General features: G+C 42.2%; 1 protein-coding gene across 2 annotated transcripts in view; it reads left to right on the forward strand.

Annotated features, from left to right (window-relative positions):
* The window catches only part of THSD4 (thrombospondin type 1 domain containing 4), a 645795-nt gene that overhangs the window by 510483 nt on the left and 116341 nt on the right, over positions 1 to 18971 (forward strand). For both annotated transcript variants that reach the window (XM_021667503.2, XM_012451308.2), the window contains one exon: positions 15231 to 15435. In XM_021667503.2, the coding sequence (XP_021523178.2) occupies positions 15231 to 15435 (205 nt within the window). The remainder of the gene's footprint in view (positions 1 to 15230; positions 15436 to 18971) is intronic.

Raw genomic sequence — 18971 nt, forward strand, 5'->3', positions numbered from 1 at the left:
ATGTGGGGGCCATCTAGCAATGCCTGTCTTCTTTTCTTCTTGTTAAACTCCCCAGGTCTTTACACCATGGTTAACAACAATCAGGGAATCTCATTGAGAACTCACTGGAGTCCAGGCACGGTGAGGAACACTTTCTTTTTGTGCTTTAAATTATTATTATTCTTCCCGTTTAGGATTGACAGAAAGGTTATGTATCTTGCCTAAGGTCACACAGCTAGTGTGTGGCCAGCAGAACTGCAATCCTGGAAGAGTATGATTCCAAAGACAGAGTTTCTCATTGCTGTTTGGCATCATTGCTACTTAATGGTGATTTTCACTTTTTTAGCAGTTTAGAATCCCGTATGTCACTTTTGTAATAAAAGGGAGAGAAGGGCAAATACTTTGTCACAGAAAGTAGATTCATTAAAGGGATATTTTTAAGCCACTGTTTTCACAGGGAAGCCAAATGCTAGAAAAGGTAAAATGCTAAAAAGAAACTGTAAAAAAAAAAATTGATACCTCTACCACAGTAAAGTTATTCCAGGTAATTAAGCTTTTGAGCTAGACACCGGGGGTTCTCCTTGCATTGGTACGCTCTCCCCATGTAGTCCTGAGGAGAAGACCCGTTTTAGGCAAATACATAAAACCAAATGGAATATATTAGAAAGGAAGTGTCACTGACCAGTGTCCAAAGGTTTGCAGAGGGCAGAACATGGAGCGGTGTGGATGGCACATAGAGAGGAGGATTTATTACTAGTCAGGGCCATTTGGGGATGAACTGGCTTTCTCAGTGGGTAGAGGGCTGCCTGTCCCTAGAAAAAGTCAAACAAAATCAGACAGACAGGGCTCTTGCCAGGACAGAAATGGCTTAGAAGGTTAGGGTTACCAGGCACCCAGGAGGTCATCTGAAGGTGTATTAAAAGTTGCTACTAGGAGTCTAGGTTCTGGGGCCGGAATGCCTGCATTACATTCCTGTTCAACATTTTTCTACTAATCTTGGACAGTTTATTCAACTGCCTCAGTTTTCTCATCTCTAAAATTGAAATAATAGTATCACTTTCTGCTTGGGGTATTGGGAGGAATCAGTGAGTTAATTTAAATAATAAGCCGTTTTTAAAGTGCCATGCATATGCTAAATCATCTGGTCCTGTAGTCCTAATGCTTTTTCATGAAAATGATCTTGTTTCCAACAAAAGAGGCATAGGTAATCCCAACACGTCAAACAAATTTTTTAAAACCACTGATGTGTTTCATTAGCATTAATTAATTTCTTTTTTAACAATTTTTAGGTTCAAGAGTACATGTGCAGGTTTGTTACATAGGTAAACTCATGTCACAAGGGCTTGTTGTACGGTTTACTTTGTCACCTCAGTACTAAGCCTAGTACCCAGTAGTTATTTTTTTCTGCTCCTCTCCCTCCTCCCACCCTCCACCCTCTAGAAGGCCCCAGTTTGTGTTTCCCCCCGCCATGTGTCCACGTGTTCTCATCATTTAGCTCCCACTTTTAAGCGAGAACATGTGGTTGCTTTTCTGTTTCTGCATTAGTTTGCTAAGGATGATGGCCTCCAGCTCCATCTATGTTGCTGCAAAGGACGTGATCTTGTTCTTTAGTATAAATTAATTTCTAATTGAAACATTAACATCTAACTATTATACAGGCATTAGTGGGCATGTGGCTATTTAGTCTATTAGAAAGTTTAGCACAAGTAATATGGAAAATGATTTAGATGCCTTAGCGTTCACTTATTTCTAAATTGTGTTTCAATTTACAACCTTTGAAGAGTTCTTAATTAGCATAGGCAAGAAATTATAGACAGATAGTCTCTTTTGTTAAATAAAAATGGGAGCAGTTTGTTTCAGAGGCTGTATAAAAAGGAGTTAATGTAGAGATGTCCAGTGTGTTATACTTAGGCATATATTGTGGTTGAGTGTATATGATGTTTATCACAGTTCTTCATATTTTAAAAATATATCTTAAATATTATGAAAATACTGAAGTAGACCCTTGGAATAGCTTGAAAGCCACTGACCTATCTCATTTAGCAGACATGATTTATAGGTTAACTTAGCCCCAGTGCCTGTCCAAGGTCTCAACAGGGAACAGTAGGACCCAGGCTGACACCAAGGTCTGACTGATTGTGGTTAAACCAGATGATCTCTATGTTTTCTTCCGTTCTAAGAGTCTGTGATTCTAGCACTCTATGTTTAGTAGGAATACTTGACAATAAGCCTGATTTTACTGCGATAAGTGTCCTCTTCATTCAATTGGCCGGGTCATTTTGTTCTTCTCTATACTACAAATCTGTTATGAAATGAAATGTCAGAGGTATGTTATCTGAAAAGGATAGATGTCCTTTGCTTCAAATTTATTTTATTTTTGCTCCTATCCATTTCAGTTTGTATAAAATACAGAATTCTAATCTTCAGCAAGAATTTGTGGTGTTTCCTAATATAAACTGGTAACTGTAAGCTCCAAATTTACAAAAAAATTCAAATTTGACTTTCACGGCCAGCTAGGTCAATGCTCTATGCTATCTTTGTATTCTGTTCCTCTGACATTTTAGCTTTTATTTTTTAAAAACTGGTTCAATTTGTTGATGACTTTGAGCCATAGCAAGAAGAAAGATGGATATCCTCATCGATGTGATGACATGGTTTTCCAGCCATCCTAAGAAGTGGATAAATCATTTTACTGGTTACGAATCTAAATGGCTTTGTATCAGTCATGTTACAATTACCAACTTATTCAAAGCAGAGATTTTTTTTAGTATTCAAGTAGACACTTCCAATAACTTCCTCTAGCAGTCCATTTCACCCCTCAGCTCTGGATTAATGCCTTGGTTAGTTCATGGAACCCTTAGGAGGCAATAACAATTCAAAATGAATACTCTACAGCAGCTCCTAAAAGGCTATGGATTTATAGCCTGCCCTTGCTCAAGAGCTCCAGAAGTTCCTTCAGCTTAAAGGAACAGGCTGTTTTTCTATCATTATTTAAAAACACATGTTGAACAGTAATTTCCTTGCATCCCTCAATCATATACAGAATATAGTCTCAAAGCGGGTACCTTAGGGCTCAAGAGGGAGAGCCCCAGGGTTGTTAGGGTGACTCATACCCAGAGGAGGGATCATCTTGGGGTGTATTAACCTGTTTTCACACTGCTATGAAAGACTGCCCAAGTCTTGGTAATTTATAAAGGAAAGAGATTTAATTAACTCAGTTCCGAAAGACTGAGGAGGCCTCAGGAAACTTACAATCATCGCAGAGGGGGAAGCAAACACATCTTTCTTCACATGATGGCAGGAAGGAGAAGAATGAGAGCCACACAAAGGGGGAAGCCCCATATAAAGCCATCAGATCTCGTGAGAACTTACTGTCATGAGAATAGCATGGGGGAAACTGCCCCCATGATTTAATTACCTCCACCGCATTCCCACCACCACACATGAGATTTGGGTGGGGACACAGCCAAACCATACCATGGGGAAATCCTGGCCTATCATGGAAATCATGCTACTATGATTTTAGATTCCCTTTCTAATCATCGAAAAACATTCTGGAGCCTCGAGGCAGAGTGAGCCACCAGAAGAAATAGAAGCTATCCAAAAGAATTTCAAGTTCCAGGGCCTTGGGTTTGCTTTGGGGAGAAAAGCCTTTATCACACCCTTTTGGTGCAATAGAAAAAAAAGATGTTTGGGAGAGGTTTAGTGCCAGTGCTTCAGGCAGTGCATTAGGCAGTGGATAAGAGAGAACTCAAAGCTTCTGGAAAATTGGAGGTGTCCCATGCATGTAAAGGGGAAATTCAAGATGGTATTAAGACGACTCCTTTCTGGCTCAGCACGGTGGCTCACGCCTGTAATCCTAGCACTTTGGGAGGCTGAGACGGGTGGATCACGAGGTCAGGAGTTCGAGACCAGCCTGGCCAAGATGGTGAAACCCTGTCTCTACTAAAAATAGAAAGATTAGCCGGGCATAGTGGCGCGTGCCTGTAATCCCAGCTACTTAGGAGGCTGAGTCAGGGAATTGCTTGAACCTGGGAGGCGGAGGTTGCAGTGAGCTATGATGATGCCACTGCACTCCAGCCTGGGTGACAGAGCAAGGCTCTGTCTCAAAAAAAAAAAACAAACAAACAAAAAAATGACTCCAAGAATTCTCAGGACAGAGTAAGTACTCAAAAGCCACCCAGTGCCACTTTCCCTCATCCCTCCACCTGTCCAACACATGCACCTTTCACTGGGTGCTCTGCACTTGCTGGCATCTGCTATTCACTACCATATTCCCTGTTTCAGTCACTTCATTAATCTCACCTCTGTGGCTTCCATCTTAAAACTCTGCTTTTGAGTTTTTGAGCTAGATCGATATGAGCTGAGATCCTAGCACTTGGCTGTGTGACCTTAGGCAAGTTACTTAATCTCCCTCTTTCCTCCTTTATTAAAATGGTAGTAAGGGTATTCACCCTATCAGATAACCAACAAATACCAGTTTTCTTTCTTTATATTGCTTTTCTTGGTGCTCAGGAGCATCTCTGCGGACCTCTGAATACTGTGAGCACACTTTTCTTATGGAGCCTAAAATCATCAGAGTCCATTAGTTGTCAAAATTGAATCCTTGACTCTTTGACTTTGGCTCTTTCTTTTAACCAGAGTTTGTTTTCCTCTGCTGGGGAAATTCTTTTTTTTTACTTCCATGTTTGCTGCCATTTCACATTTTTTAAAGCATCTTAAGGCCATTCTTTAGCTAAATAACATTCCAAGCAGCTATTCTTTAAGCTAGGAATTGATATCATTTATTTGTGTTTCTTTGAATTTGCCCTCTGTTATCTTTAACTTGAATTTAAATAAAACGTGACATTCATTGAGTTCCTTCCATGTATCAGGTGCTTTTTACAAACATGAAACTGGCTTTTATCATCATAAAAACCAACCCAGTAAATTAGGAGATATAATTAATAAATAGTGTCACTAATTATTATATATTTCACTTTATGACAGCAAAGTATTTTTGCTGTCAAAGCATAAGGACACTGGATCATTGTCAAAATCCCTACCTTCACTCTGTTGTCCACACCTGGGGTAAGTCGTATTCTTGAGCAGCTGCAGCCCTAGGCACTCCCTTCCACCTGGAATCAGGGAATCACATATAGGCATAAAGCCTAGGAGGAAGCAATCTGCTCGTTTAAGTGACAGCTGACATCAGGAGGCCTTTTGCACCAGAGGAATGACATGATGACAGCAGTGTCTTTGAAAGATAAATTTCATGACCACATGCAGGATACATTACCTGAAACTATAACATTTAACCTTTATGCTTACACATCTGGGGGCATGATTTAAAAGCTCATAAATATGATCTGGATTTTAAAGAAGGGACTGGTGAAAATTAAGAATTTCAAACTTCCACCAAAGAAGGTGAAGGATCAGTGTTTTTCCAACTGGCATATGTGTCCTAAATATTTATGTATACAAGTGCATATTGTTAGTGCGGTCACTTGGAAGCCATGTGTGTGCAGCAGATCTGCCATTGCCCTGCCTTTTGGTTTAAGTTGCAAGAGAATGAAAATTCTCTCCCTGCGTGAGAATCATTCATCTGGCTGCCACCTGAATTACTGTTAAGGAACACATTGAGTTTGACAGATAACCCTGTTCTTAGCCATCCTTCAAGAAAAGCATGAAGGAGCCTTCATGTTTAGACATTTCAGCCAAATTTCTTCCTTTTGACAATGCATGGAAAACAATGTCTTTATTTCCTAATGAAATAGTCATATTGGATGTATCTGTGGTTAGAAGAGAGAATAATAAGGAATTACCTTTATTTAATTTCTTAGTCATTCTGATATCAGAGAGCAAGCTCGCGGGTTGGGTAATGACATCACCCAAGGAACCTGATGTTTTTCCTTGAGTCATAAATACCTCTCAACCTGGCAAACCAATAGCTTCCATTCCCAGGATGACAAATGAGAAAAATAGTTACAATTTCAGTGGCTAGTTATGGATCTAGGAATTCATTATGGGAGGAAGGGTAGTGTTATAGATGTCCCTTCATGGGGGGTAAATCAGTACAATGTGGGACTTCAGGGGAGCAAGGGAATCAAGAGAAGCTATAGCAGATGCTGAAGCAATGTGGCCAGGCCTCAAGGGAGGGGAAGACTCGGACTGGGAGTAAAGCCCATGTGTAAGCATGTTGGGGAAGCCCGAGAGTAACCCAAGAGATTTCTGAGTCCACCCTTCTTGTGTTTCTCAACATTTTTTTTTTAATGTTGAATCACTGCTTCCTGTACTTAAACTAGTGGCTTAGGTGAGTACCCTCTTGCAAAGGCTTAGAGGTGCCATCTTGTGGAGAAAAATGCAAACAGGCACGTTTGGCTGTGCATTAAGGAGGTGACAAGGATACCAGCGTGAATCTCCATCATTGCCTTTTGGCCATGAGGACAGTCCCCTGAGAGCCTTCTGGCTGTGACCTGCATCGGTAGACTCAGGCCATCTGTGCCCAGGAAGCCCTGTAAATCGGGCCAGTGTGCAAGCAGTCTCCATCCTGGATCAGAGTTCATCGACCCAACTCACTATTGTCTTTTTGCCGATAATCTGCCTTCCAGAACTCCACCCTATAGGGTGTAGGCAGTATCTCTCTGCTCCATTCTGCGAGGAATTTCCTAGTCTTGACCCCCTTAGCAGCCCAAAACCACAGCTTCTAACAGACCCATCCCACGTGGCTTTTTCCTACTGCCAGCCCCTCCTGGGACACTAAAAAATTACAGTAAAATCTGGCCAGATATATTATAGTCTCTTTAAACACAATTCACCATACGGCTCTACACATTAAAAGTAAAGTGAAAGTCTAGAGGTTTCTAGTATTCTATACAAAAATACGGCTATCTTACTTTTATAATAGGCAATTACCACTGTCAAAAGCTATTTCAGGCCTCTCTCCTCCTTCCCCCATTTAAATTCATGGAGGAGGAAGATTATGAAAGTAAAGCATTAGAATTTTAGAGTTTGGGATACCCCCACCCTCCAGAGAATGATGACCCTCATGGAATTGGGGTAGGTGGTAATTAATTACCTTACAGAATATGATGTTTAACCCTCAGGACTCCTTTCTTCAGATTTGTAAACATAGCTACAGTTGATTCTTACCCAGTTTTATCATACAAGAGTGCCAACATTTTCTTCCAGTTGAGTTCCTTGGTAAAATGCTCTCCTATTATGAACTAGGATGAGGTACTGAAAATGACAGCCATAAGCTTGATTAAAACCAGATCGCTTGTTTTACAATTGCTTTCATTTAGGACGCCAGAATACCTTTTATCCTATGGACCATTTCTTCAAATGAACGGCATTGTCAATTTGATTTCCATTGATTCCTGTTTCCAATTTAATTTTGTCTATATAAAGCAAATTTACCTCCCTTTAAATATGGCAGGATTCTTCATATCGGGACTGTATCTCTTTTTAAAAGAAAAAAAAATTGGCACCAGAAGGGACCTTAGAGATGAACCAGTTCGAAGAGCAAGTTGGTCCTGTAACTTTGATCTTTTGATTCCTCAACCAGCTGCTCTTTCATTCAACAAACGCTTATTAAGCACCTACTATGTCCCAAGCACTGTGCCCTTTGCAATGCATAATCCTACTCGTGCTGAAGTTAAGCCAAGAGGGAATCTTGAAGAACTCGAGAAAGTTATTGGATAGTTTGATAGCAGTGAGGAACTATTTTTAGAAACTGGATAATTAAGTGTCCTTTGCTCATTAGCTTCTCTGACATTTACAAAGGCTGTGTGTGCACTTCTGTGGAACTGCCATTGTTTTAAAGCTTTCTGGGGAATCTGTCATGTGCTCCTAGATGTCCCATGAGCTTTGGAATAAACAGCAGTGATTTGCAACTGAGGGTGATTTTGCATCCATGGGGAACATTTGGCAATGTCTGGAGACATTTTTGTTTGTCACACTGAGAGTGAGAGATGCTCCTGGCATCTAGTGGGTAGAAGCCAGGGATGCTGCTAAACATCCTACAGTGCATAAGGCAGCCCCCACAGGAAAGACCTTTCAGGACCAAAACGTCAGTAGAGCTGAAGTTGAGAAGCCCTCACCTTGAGGAAGAAGAGCAGGCAGGAAGGTGAGAAGCTAGGCTTCTAAACCCTGACAGTCCTTCAACCAAAGCAGGTCTGCTCTTCTCCTTTTACATAGTGGAGCCTTGTATTTCCACATGAGATTTTATTTGTGAAGTTTTTTTTTTTTTTTTTTTTTACTTAAAAAGACAACTCTCTGCCTTCTGTTTTGCAGTTGAGTCACTTTAGAACAAATCAACTGGGTGTATGTGATGCAGGGTGAGGGCTATCAGGGCAGATTTGGAAGCATCTGCCTGCACAGGACTCTACCCATCTCCCTCTCAATATTTACAGACAATATTGAAGTGATTTGATTGTGTTCGACTTTCAATTTAGACCAGGGTTGGCAATTTTTTTCTGTAAAGGGCCAGATCTAAATACTTTATACTGTTTGCATTGCAACCACTCAATCTGCTGTTGGGGCGCAAAAGCAGCCATAGACAATAACTAAACAAACGGGAGTGTTTGTGTTCTAATAAATCTTTATTTATAAAAACAAGTTGTAGGCCAGATTTGGCCTAGCTATAGTTTTCTGACCCCCAATTCAGACTGTAAATAGGAACCTTGTTTGTTTTACCTTCATGTCTCTGCTGCCTACCACTGCATTGGCACATGGTTGAGGCTGGCTCAGGAAACATTTACTGAACTGTAGGGAAGGTCGGTTTTACAGATATAAGTGTTAGAAGATTTTAATGAGAATAACAAGTGGAAAAAGATCCACCCAGAATAGATTGTTTAACTGTTTCCTTATGTTGAACATTTAGGATGTTTCCAATTTTTTATTATTAATAATACTGTGATGAGCCCTTCATACAGAAACCGTTGGCCTGATTTCTTATCATTTCCTAGCATAAATTCCTAGAAGAATTTACTGGATCAAACGGTCTATATTGCTAAATTGCTTTCCAGGAAGGTGGTATTGATCTACATTCCTAACAGTAACAACAAGGAGATATTTATCATATGCAAAGGATTTCTTTCAACAGAATGGCATGAATAAACGTTTTGGCATCCACATGCGTTCCCATGAATTAGCACACCGTAAATATGAGGAAATTGGTGTCAGCTACTAATCACTTTAATATTCTCCCGTACTGTTCTACCAGCACGATTATTAAGGCACGTTGTTTTACCTGTGGGGGTCATCTAGCCAAACAGTTGAGGTTACCCTATCTCATGTGTTTATTGAGCACACACAGACACATCTGCTTCCCATTAGGGGATCAGAACCTGCACTATCTGCATGCCTGGCACCAGCCTACCCTGCCATGATGGACAGAGGCCTCCTCCCTGTGAAATTCACCTCCAAATATGTCATCCAGATTGCTTATTTCCCTCAGGAAATTTCGTTCAGGTTAATTTTGGCACACAATCGGGGGTAATTCTTGAGCAATTTCTCCTGTGATGGCTTGCAATGCGTAAAATTTTCCTACAATGTGTTACAAAAATCACTGGAAAAACTACAAAGGACATCTGATGGTTATCCACTTGTCTTTGTAACAGCAAGAAATATCTATTTTGAACTACAGTACATGATGAGCAAGAAACATAAAATAAAGGTAGATCAGAGAGTAGATGTTCTTTCTGGCCTTTTTCAATAGGTGCTGTTTGAGCAGTGAGAACACGGAAGCTGTGTGAGGTGTCTTGACTTTATGGCTGTTTTGTTTTGTTTTGTTTTTTGCTCTTCAAAGTTTTCTGAATTTGACCAAATGAATAAGAGAATACTCTGACTAAGAAGTAGTAGAAAGTGTTATAGAAATAGGGGTGGGTCTGGGTGTTTACATGATGATCGGATTTACTTAAAAGTGGATAGACTTCAGACAAAATCAAATACATGAAGACAATGATGACAAAACCCAGCATTTTCTGAGAAGCCACCATATTGCAGCATTCTGTTAAGTACCTTCTGTGTCTGCTTCATTTGATTTTCCCAACAGTCCTAAGAGGTAGCTGCTCCATCCCCATCCAGACGTAAAAAAATCCTTGGGCTCAGAACAGCTTATCAACATGTCCAAAGACAGTACTCATCGGTGGCAGAGACAGCACAAGAACGAAGGTTCTCCTGCCCACCCCAAGCATCCCCTGAGGATACTGCAATGATACCTCTGAAAGAGTCTAGACATAGGTCAGCACTAAGTCATCCCTATGAGCGACCAATTGATCAGCCTTCTGACACACAAACCAGAATTCAGGCCAGATACATTTCTGAACATTGTCCTTGACAAGAAGATCTGGATGATGGTAGAAATGTTTTCAGCACCTACTTCAAAGAGAAGTGACTAACTCAACATCACACAGCAAGCCAGGGACTGGGCCAGGACTGCACCCCAGGTTTTCTGGTTCCCAGTCCAACATTCTTCTTCTTATTCTAAACTGTTTCTCCTGATAAATGACATCAGCTAGTGATTATAACTAATGATTATACGACTGTGTTTTGGAGGAAAATATCAGCTGCCTTAAATAAATTCATAGCACGTAATCTATACGTGTGATCATAGTTCCTGAAACACCAGAAAAGTGCATCTAAAAAATGACAAATACAAATAAGACCTATTCTTAACAGTATTATACTGATGTCAATGGCATACATGGTTGTGACAAAGTACTTTGGTTATGCAAGATATTGTCATTAGGGAAAGCTGGGTGAAAGGGCACCGAAACTCTCTGCAGTCTCTTTACAGCTTCTTATGAGTCTTACACTATTTCAAAATAAAACGTTATAACAATAAGAAAGTAATGTAATAGGAAGATGGGCTAGAATATGTATTCACCCGCGTGTGTAAAGTATAATGTTAAAAGAGCCAGTGTAAGAGAGATACATAACGGGGTTGGTCCCTCATAACCTTGCAAGAAGAGAAAGCCAGAGTCACTAGTTCTAGGCCAGGCTCTCTCCAGTCTTCATGGTAACCATGCTTTGAACTCGTTCCTCTGCACGTAGGTCACTGCCACCATCTACTCCTTCAACAAAGCTAGGACCCTCGACATGACCTCTGATCCTTTGACCTCCAACTTTTACCTAATGGTTAAAAACATGGGCTTTGGTCTGGGACCTGTGTTTCAATCCCAGTTCCACCTATTATTAGCATTATGGCCTTGGGCAAATTACCTAACCTCTCTTCTAAGTCTTAGTTTCCTATAAATTTCAGCAATCTCACAGACGGCTTTTTAGGATTAAATGGCAAAACATACATGTTCAGAGGACCTAGAAGATATTAAAGACTCTGTAAATGCTAGACACGACGATGTTGAGGAAGATGGCAAGGAGGAGGATGAGGACAGACACAAAGACCTGTTCATTTTGCATCCCAAGCATCTCTCAAATCCCTTCACTCCATCCCCATTCCCCTCATTCAGGCTGGGATATTGCAACATCCTCCAGACTCCATGTACCTAATTGTTAATTATCGACTAAAGGAGATTTGATCCTGTCCAGCACGACATAGAGCATACAGGGGTTCCTCACTGCCTGATAGCTTGTGATTATCTGTGTGTGTGTCTGATCACTCCTGTTAGACTCAGATTCCCAAAGGCAGGACCTGTGTCTGATTCAGCTTGGGATCTCCTGGGCAGCCTTTTCAGTGTAGCCACTCAACAACGTCAGTGATGAAATACATCTTTACCTGTTTCGATCTTGTCATGGCAGGTCCTTCTTGTCATTCAGATCCTAGTCCAGAGGTCATTCCCCAGCCACACCCTCCTAGACACCCAATCCAAATTGTCCCTCGTTACATCATCAGATCTTCACAACAGCCCTGTGCAGGAGAAGGGACCTTTGTCATGTGTGTAATTTGCCTTTGGCCTCAGCTAAAAATGAAGGTCTTGAATATATGTTGTCTCCCTAGTTCTCATTCTGGAATTGTCTCTCTTGCTTTGTGAAGTAAAGGAGAGAGATTTGGTAACTCCATGGGAACTCAGTCTCTTAGAGGCGTGGGTAGCCACTAGAACACTGAGGAGTGCTCCTAGTATGTCCTAAGGAAGCTATTGATCGTGGCTCCCAGGAGACAGGCTGTCACCTTTAGTTCTTGGCATCCTATGCAGCCGCATACTTCACTGAAACCAGCCTCCAGGATCCTCGGACGTCTACCAGGAAAAACTCTTGCAGCTTTTCCTTCCATGTCCAGATCAATCCAGAGCAACCATGCTGTGCAGGAAATCTGGTGGGGTGGGTCCATCGAATTGTGCAGAGCATTTTAATATAATGTCTGATTCTCAAGATCAAGTAAGATTTTGTCTGAATTTATGGTTGTCTGAAATTATCCATGCTTGTGTAATTTCCTTGTGACGGTTCCATTCTAACTGGGCTGGGGCTGAGGATTAATGTGATTAATGTGACATCTGTTCCATCTTTGGTGACTCTCATTCATTCTTGAAATATCCCTTACACCCTAGTTACAGGAGAGAGACTCCCTGGACAGCTCTTTGTCCCCACTCTAGGTAAGGCCCGCTCCACACTGAAACCATTGTTATCACTAAAAAGCAAGTCTGAGCGTGGTTCTCCCCTTCTTCAGACATCTGGGGGTTGCTCATGCCATAGGATGAAATTCTAATTCTTCAATCGAGCAAACAAGATTCTTGACAAATTCAGCTGAACTCTCCAGCCTCGTATCATCCCTCCCAGCAGCCTTGCGCTTCAGCTGTGTCATTCTGTGTTCTTTCCTACCTGTGTATACATCGTTCCCTTTATCCGAAGGACCCCTCTGAGAATGAGCTCAGTCTAGACAAGCCGATTCCAGGGGTAGCAGCAACAGACTGGAGGTTGGGAAGGGAGGGAGTGTGAGATGTTGCTAGACAGGGTAGGCAATGGGTGTTGACCAACTCTCCTGTCCACCTTCCCCCTTGGTGACAGTCAGAGGTATCTCCTTGATTCAGTTGGAATCTTGCCTTGATGACATGGGTTCCATTGAAAACTCCTGTTGGTGGTAACATTTCGTTGTTGTTCTTTCAAAGCAAGGGAGAATTCAAGGGGGTGGGACTATGGAAATCATGCATGGAAAACATTTTCCTTATTTTTTCTGCTAAAATATGCATGGGGCAGGGTGAGAGCGATTTGAGGGAGGAGAAATGCATAGCAAACATGGCATTTGGAAAGGCTAATTGGATGTGGATGAACATACAGAGATGTTCTGTTACTGTCAGAGATAGTGTTTTACAGAGATGCTATTTGTGAAGCGAGACCATTATGGATGGGTTAATGTGCCCTGGGGAATATGGAAGCAATAGTGCAGAAGGGCAGTGCCTGCAGAAAGGTTTCAATCAGGCATGCAGCTAGAGGGGAAGGAATGGGCACCTTTTGATTTGACTCTGCCCACAGGGTTTGACCTATAGGACCTACATGAAGAGACCCAGTGTTGCATAACAAAATCAAAAGCGGACTTTGACTGGTTTGCTGGCCATTGCTGATCATTGCAGTTAGCATTCAAGAACAAGAACAAGCCTGCGATTGGAGAGCATATGTCTCAACAATTAGAATACCATTCTGATTTCAACTATCTTTCCATATCCTCATAACCCAGTGGATAATCCTATACTCCCAGTATTTCATCGTCCAAACCATAATCAACTCACTTCCATCTGCTCATGGAAAAGTGACAGGATTCTTTGTTCAGAGCGGGAGTCCCAATTTTAGACTCAGGAAACATCCTGAGCCCTGTGAGGTCAGGAGTGGAAAGCTGCAGAAGTGGAAAGATTTCATGAAGATGATTCCATTTTGTTTCAGTGTTTCATTTTTGTTGTTGTTGTTTTGAAATAGAATCTGTTCTGTTGCCCAGGCTGGAGTGCAGTGGTGCAATCATAGTTCACTGCAACCTCATCCTCCTGGCCTCAAGTGATCCTCCCACCTCAGCCTTCTGAGCAGCTAGAACTACAGGTGTGTGCTCCCACACCTGGTGAATTTTTTATTTTTTTGTAGAGAGTGGATCTCATTCTGTTGCTCAGGCTGGTCTCAAAGTCCTGAGCTCAAGCAATCCTCCTGCCTCAGCCTCCTAACGTGCTGGAATTACAGACATGAGCCACCATGTCTGACCCAAAGTTTAATTTCCATATGCAAAATAAAATGGTCGCAGAGGAAATACGAATAAGGAGGAAGAGCTAACGCCAAAAGATCTTAGAATGAGTGGTGAGAAGATTCCTTTTGTGTGTGGGGGGGGAATTCAGAAAAGTCAGAATTCCCTTATACACTGATGAGACCGACTCTGCAAAGCAAGGGAGAATTCATGGCGCTCCATGATTTACCAGGTTATCATCCTGTTTGTTCACGTTTCTGGCTCTTGCTTACCTTCATCCTTCTGCTCTGGGAAAAGTGCTCTGGAGTAACCAAGCAAAAGTCCTGCCTCTCAGGTCTCTACAGCCACAGTTACCAGTAGAGGTTCAGCTCTCAAACAATTTAGTTTCCTAAGAAACTGGTCCGGGGAACACTACTTTTGGAGGTACTTTGCTAAGTGTAGCATCTATAAGAAGACCTGGGAGCAAATCCCAGTTTCAGATGCGGTGCTTGTCATGATTCCAAAGAGATTCTTTATATAAAAATCGCAGCACAGGCTGGGTGCGGTGGCTCATGCCTGTAATCCCAACACTTTGGGAGGCCGAGGTGGGTGGATCACAAGGTCAAGAGATCAAGACCATCCTGGCCAGCATAGTGAAACCCCGTCTCTACTAAAAATACAAAAATTAGCCAGGTTTACTGATGCATGCCTGTAGTCTCAGCTACTCGGGAGACTGAGGCAGGAGAAGTGTTTGAACCCAGGAGGCAGAGGTTGCAGTGAGCTGAGATCATGCCACTGCACTCCAGCCTGGGTGACAGAGCGAGACACCGTCTCAAAATAAATAAATAAATAAATCCCAGCACAGACCATCCTCTCCCCTCCCATAGTCCAACAGGGATTTGCAGAACTTCGCTGTACAACCCGTTTAAGTAAATTTCTAGCGCCTTACATCTTCCCTCATCTTTTTCCCAGTGTTATTTTTCTCCTGATCATTTACCACCACCAATTTTCTCTGTGGCTTTACAGTCTGTGGCCCCCACCCCACTCCTAGAATATACATTTCATAAATAGCAAGAAAAGAAGTTTCTTGCCCAGAGAGCTTCTCCCCTCCTTCCTCCTGCATGCTCCCGATTCATGCTGTAAGAGTCTTTTGTTTTCTGCCTTTTTGCAGAACATTGGCTGTGATGACTACCTAGGCTCTGACAAAGTCGTGGACAAATGTGGGGTGTGTGGAGGAGACAATACGGGCTGTCAGGTTGTGTCGGGCGTGTTTAAGCATGCCCTCACCAGCCTGGGCTACCACCGCGTCGTGGAGATTCCCCAGGGAGCCACGAAAATCAACATCACGGAGATGTACAAAAGCAACAACTATTTGGGTAAGCTTGGTCTTTTTCCAGAGAAAGCCATCTGTCCCTGCCAGGTGATGTATTCCTTCAGAACTGTGAGACAGACACAGCAGTGTCTGGGAGTCCTGGGGCATGCGGAGAGTGCCCCTGAGGAATGCCAAGGTGCCACCTGGCCTGCGCCTTGAAATGAGAAGCTTGGGTGAAGAATGTTAAAAAAATTTTTTAAAAAAAGGTCCTTCTTGCATATAAGCAAGTAAATATTTAGTATCTATACATTTAAACCAGCTTTGCTTCTCCCAAGAGAAACATGGTTATAAAGTGGATAGCAGACCAAATTGCTGCTCTGAGATGGGAGAAGCTCTTTGCAAAGCCCGGAGACCCGCCAGTGTTTGTTCTGTCAGGATTTGAGGTGGCCAGGGACAATTGATCCCATCTACACCTTCACTCCTCGGAGGTCTAAAGCAAAGCCATTTTTCTCTTCTTTCTGCTTCATCTGCCTGGGGCAGCAGACATATATACTTGTAGTAGTGTGCATGTCTTTTGAAAAGCTGTGGAATCCTCCAGCAATCATTTCGGACAATATCATCAATATTGAGAGGCCATTTTTAACCTATTGTTCCACAAAAGATCTTTTTTGATACTTCCTTCTGGACTTTCGAGCTATTTGCATTCCATCTGATACAAACCACAAAGCAGTCGAGCAAATCCTTTAGGTTTATACCGGTAATGGGATTGCAACCCTAATGCCTATTAATGATAGACTGGATAACGAAAATGTGGCACATATACACCATGGAATACTATGCAGACATAAAAAAGGATGAGTTCATGTCCTTTGCAGGGACATGGATGAAGCTGGAAACCATCATTCTCAGCAAACTGACACAAGAACAGAAAACCGAACACCGCATGTTCTTACTCATAAGTGGGTGTTGAACAACGAGAACACATGGACACAGGGAGGGATAAACCACAAACCAGTCGGACAAATTACTGTTTTTTTTTTTTGGCAGGGGGGACAGAGTCTTGCCCTGTCACCCAGGCTGGAGTACAGGGGTGGGATTTCAATTCACTTCAGCCTCCACCTCCCAGGTTCAAGCGATTCTCCTTCCTCAGCCTCCCAAGTAGCTGGGACTGTAGGCGTGCACCACCATGCCCAGCTAATTTCTGTATTTTTAGTAGAGATGGGGATTTCGCCATGTTGGCCACGCTGGTCTCAAACTCCTGACCCCAAGCGATCCACCCACCTTGGCCTCCCAAAATGCTGGGATTACAGTCATGAACCACCATACATGGCCTTGAACAAATTACTTTTTGTGAATTTCTAATTCATGTAAGGATGTACAAATCAGTTAACAAAATAAGGGAGGCATTTTTAAAAGTTATTTAATGAATAGAAGTATGCATTTTTTTCTTTTTTTTATTATACTTTAAGTTCTGGGTACATGTCCAGATCGTGCAGGATTGTTACATAGGTATACATATGCCATGGTAGTTTGCTGCATCCATCCCCCCGTCACCTACATTAGGTATTTCTCCTAATGTTATCTCTCCCCAATGCCCCCATCCCCTGCTATCCCTCCCCTAATGTAGGTGGGATAGCAGCCCAACAGGTCCAACAGGCCCTGGTGTGTGATGTTCCCCTCCCTGTGTCCATGTGTTCTCATTGTTTAACATCCACTTATGAGTGAGAACATGCAGTGTTTGGTTTTCTGTTCTTGTGTCAGTTTGCTGAGAATGATGGTTTCCAGCTTCATCCATGTCCCTGCAAAGGACATGAACTCATCCTTTTTTATGTCTGCATAGTATTCCATGATGTGTGTGTGCCACATTTTCTTTATTCTATCATTGATGGGCATTTGGGTTACAATCCCATTACTGGGTATATACCCAAAGGATTATAAATCATTCTATTACAAAGACACATACACACGTATGTTCATTGCAGCACTGTTTACAATAGCAGTATGTATTTTTATCTTTTAATTATTTAATTGAACAGGAACTTACCTAACACAAAATTATGTGTCAGACACTATTTTTGATGCTTTACATGCATTCAGTCTTTGAATTCTCTCGACTGGGAAAAGGAGCTATTCCCATCCCCACTTTACATATAAGAAAGCAGGCACAGAGAGATCATGTACCTTGCCAAGGTCACAGTGCCATAACCCGGTGGAGCTGGGGTTCAAACCCAGGCAGTCTATCTCCAGGTGTGGTAGTCTATCAAGAGATGATACCCATGGGCAGTCTTGGAACCTGAGTCCCTGTGGTGTGCCACTGGCCATGAAGTAGTCAATGGCTGCAGCAGTTTAAAGACTATTAAGTCTGCAACTTTCAAATATCAGGATCAACCAGAAGTTAACTCCAGACCCAGGAACTCCATATTCTGCAGCTCTTCCTTCCCCATCTAGTCAAATGCAGCCAAAACGAACTTGGTTTTATTGAGGGGAGGAGGAAGGGATGGCAGATGAGACTCTGAGACGAACCCAATCTAAGAAAAGCTGTTCAATTTGCTCTGGCAAACCCAGGAGCCATCAAACTGGCAGAAAACCTAGTTTCTCAGTGAGTGCTTTGTATATTCTTTTCAATAGTGAAAAATAGTGTTTGTGTGTCTCCTCCTCTCTTTTGTACTACTGTGAGATCACATCTTCTTAAACATCCTGCCTCCTAGAATGGGAATGTTCTTATGGGGATTATTTGAAGTGTAATTGCGTTTAAATGTCACTTTTTATTAGCGTGGTGTTGATTTTAGTACATTTTCCCTGGCTATAGTTAGTTCTATTCAGCAAGCAGTTTTCAAGCTGCACCCCCTAAAGAAGAAATAGACATTCTGGGCGAATATCCACTGGATGTCTAAATAGAGGAAGCTCTCACAGCTTTGGTGTTTTCATCTGGAGTATGAGAATAAGAGTCTTCATCTTACAAGTAGTCATGAGTTTCAATAGGATAACATATATTTAAGACCCAGAAGAGCCCCTAACTAGGCAGTTAACAAATGTTCATTCCCTTTCTTTTGTCTCAGAGGGCTTATCAGTTTTGATTCCATCAAAATTGTGGAATAAACATTTCCTCTTTCTCTAAAAAGGACGAAGGGAAGGCAGAGGGAAAATGGAAGTACCAAGAGTCAGTGGGGGGCGGGCATGGTAGTTCATGTCTATAATCCCAGCGCTGTGGGATGTCAAGGCAGGAGGACTGCTTGAAGTCAAGAGTTCAAGACCAGCCTGCACAACATCAAGTGAGACCCCCATCTCTCCAAAAAAATTTAAAAATCAACCAGATCTGGTGACACATGCCTGTAGTCCTAGCTACTTGGGAGGGTTAGGCATGAGGATTGCTTGGACCTAAGAGGTCAAGGCTTCAGTGAGCTATGATCGTGCCAGTGCACCCCAGCTGGGGCGATAGAGCAAGACACTATCTCAAAAAAGAAAAAACTCAATGGAGAGGTGATTCAAAAAGTCAAGTTCAGCTTCCTACACCCAGAGATCAGTGGGGTACACATGAAATCGGTAGCATCCATGGCAGTATTACATGAGGTCCTGTGGGCAAAAGAGAGCAAAAACGTC

This window comes from Aotus nancymaae, unplaced genomic scaffold, assembly GCF_030222135.1.
Source record: "Aotus nancymaae isolate 86718 unplaced genomic scaffold, 86718_ANA_hifiasm-v0.15.2.pri h1tg000003l, whole genome shotgun sequence".
In the NCBI taxonomy this organism is placed as follows: domain Eukaryota; kingdom Metazoa; phylum Chordata; class Mammalia; order Primates; family Aotidae; genus Aotus; species Aotus nancymaae.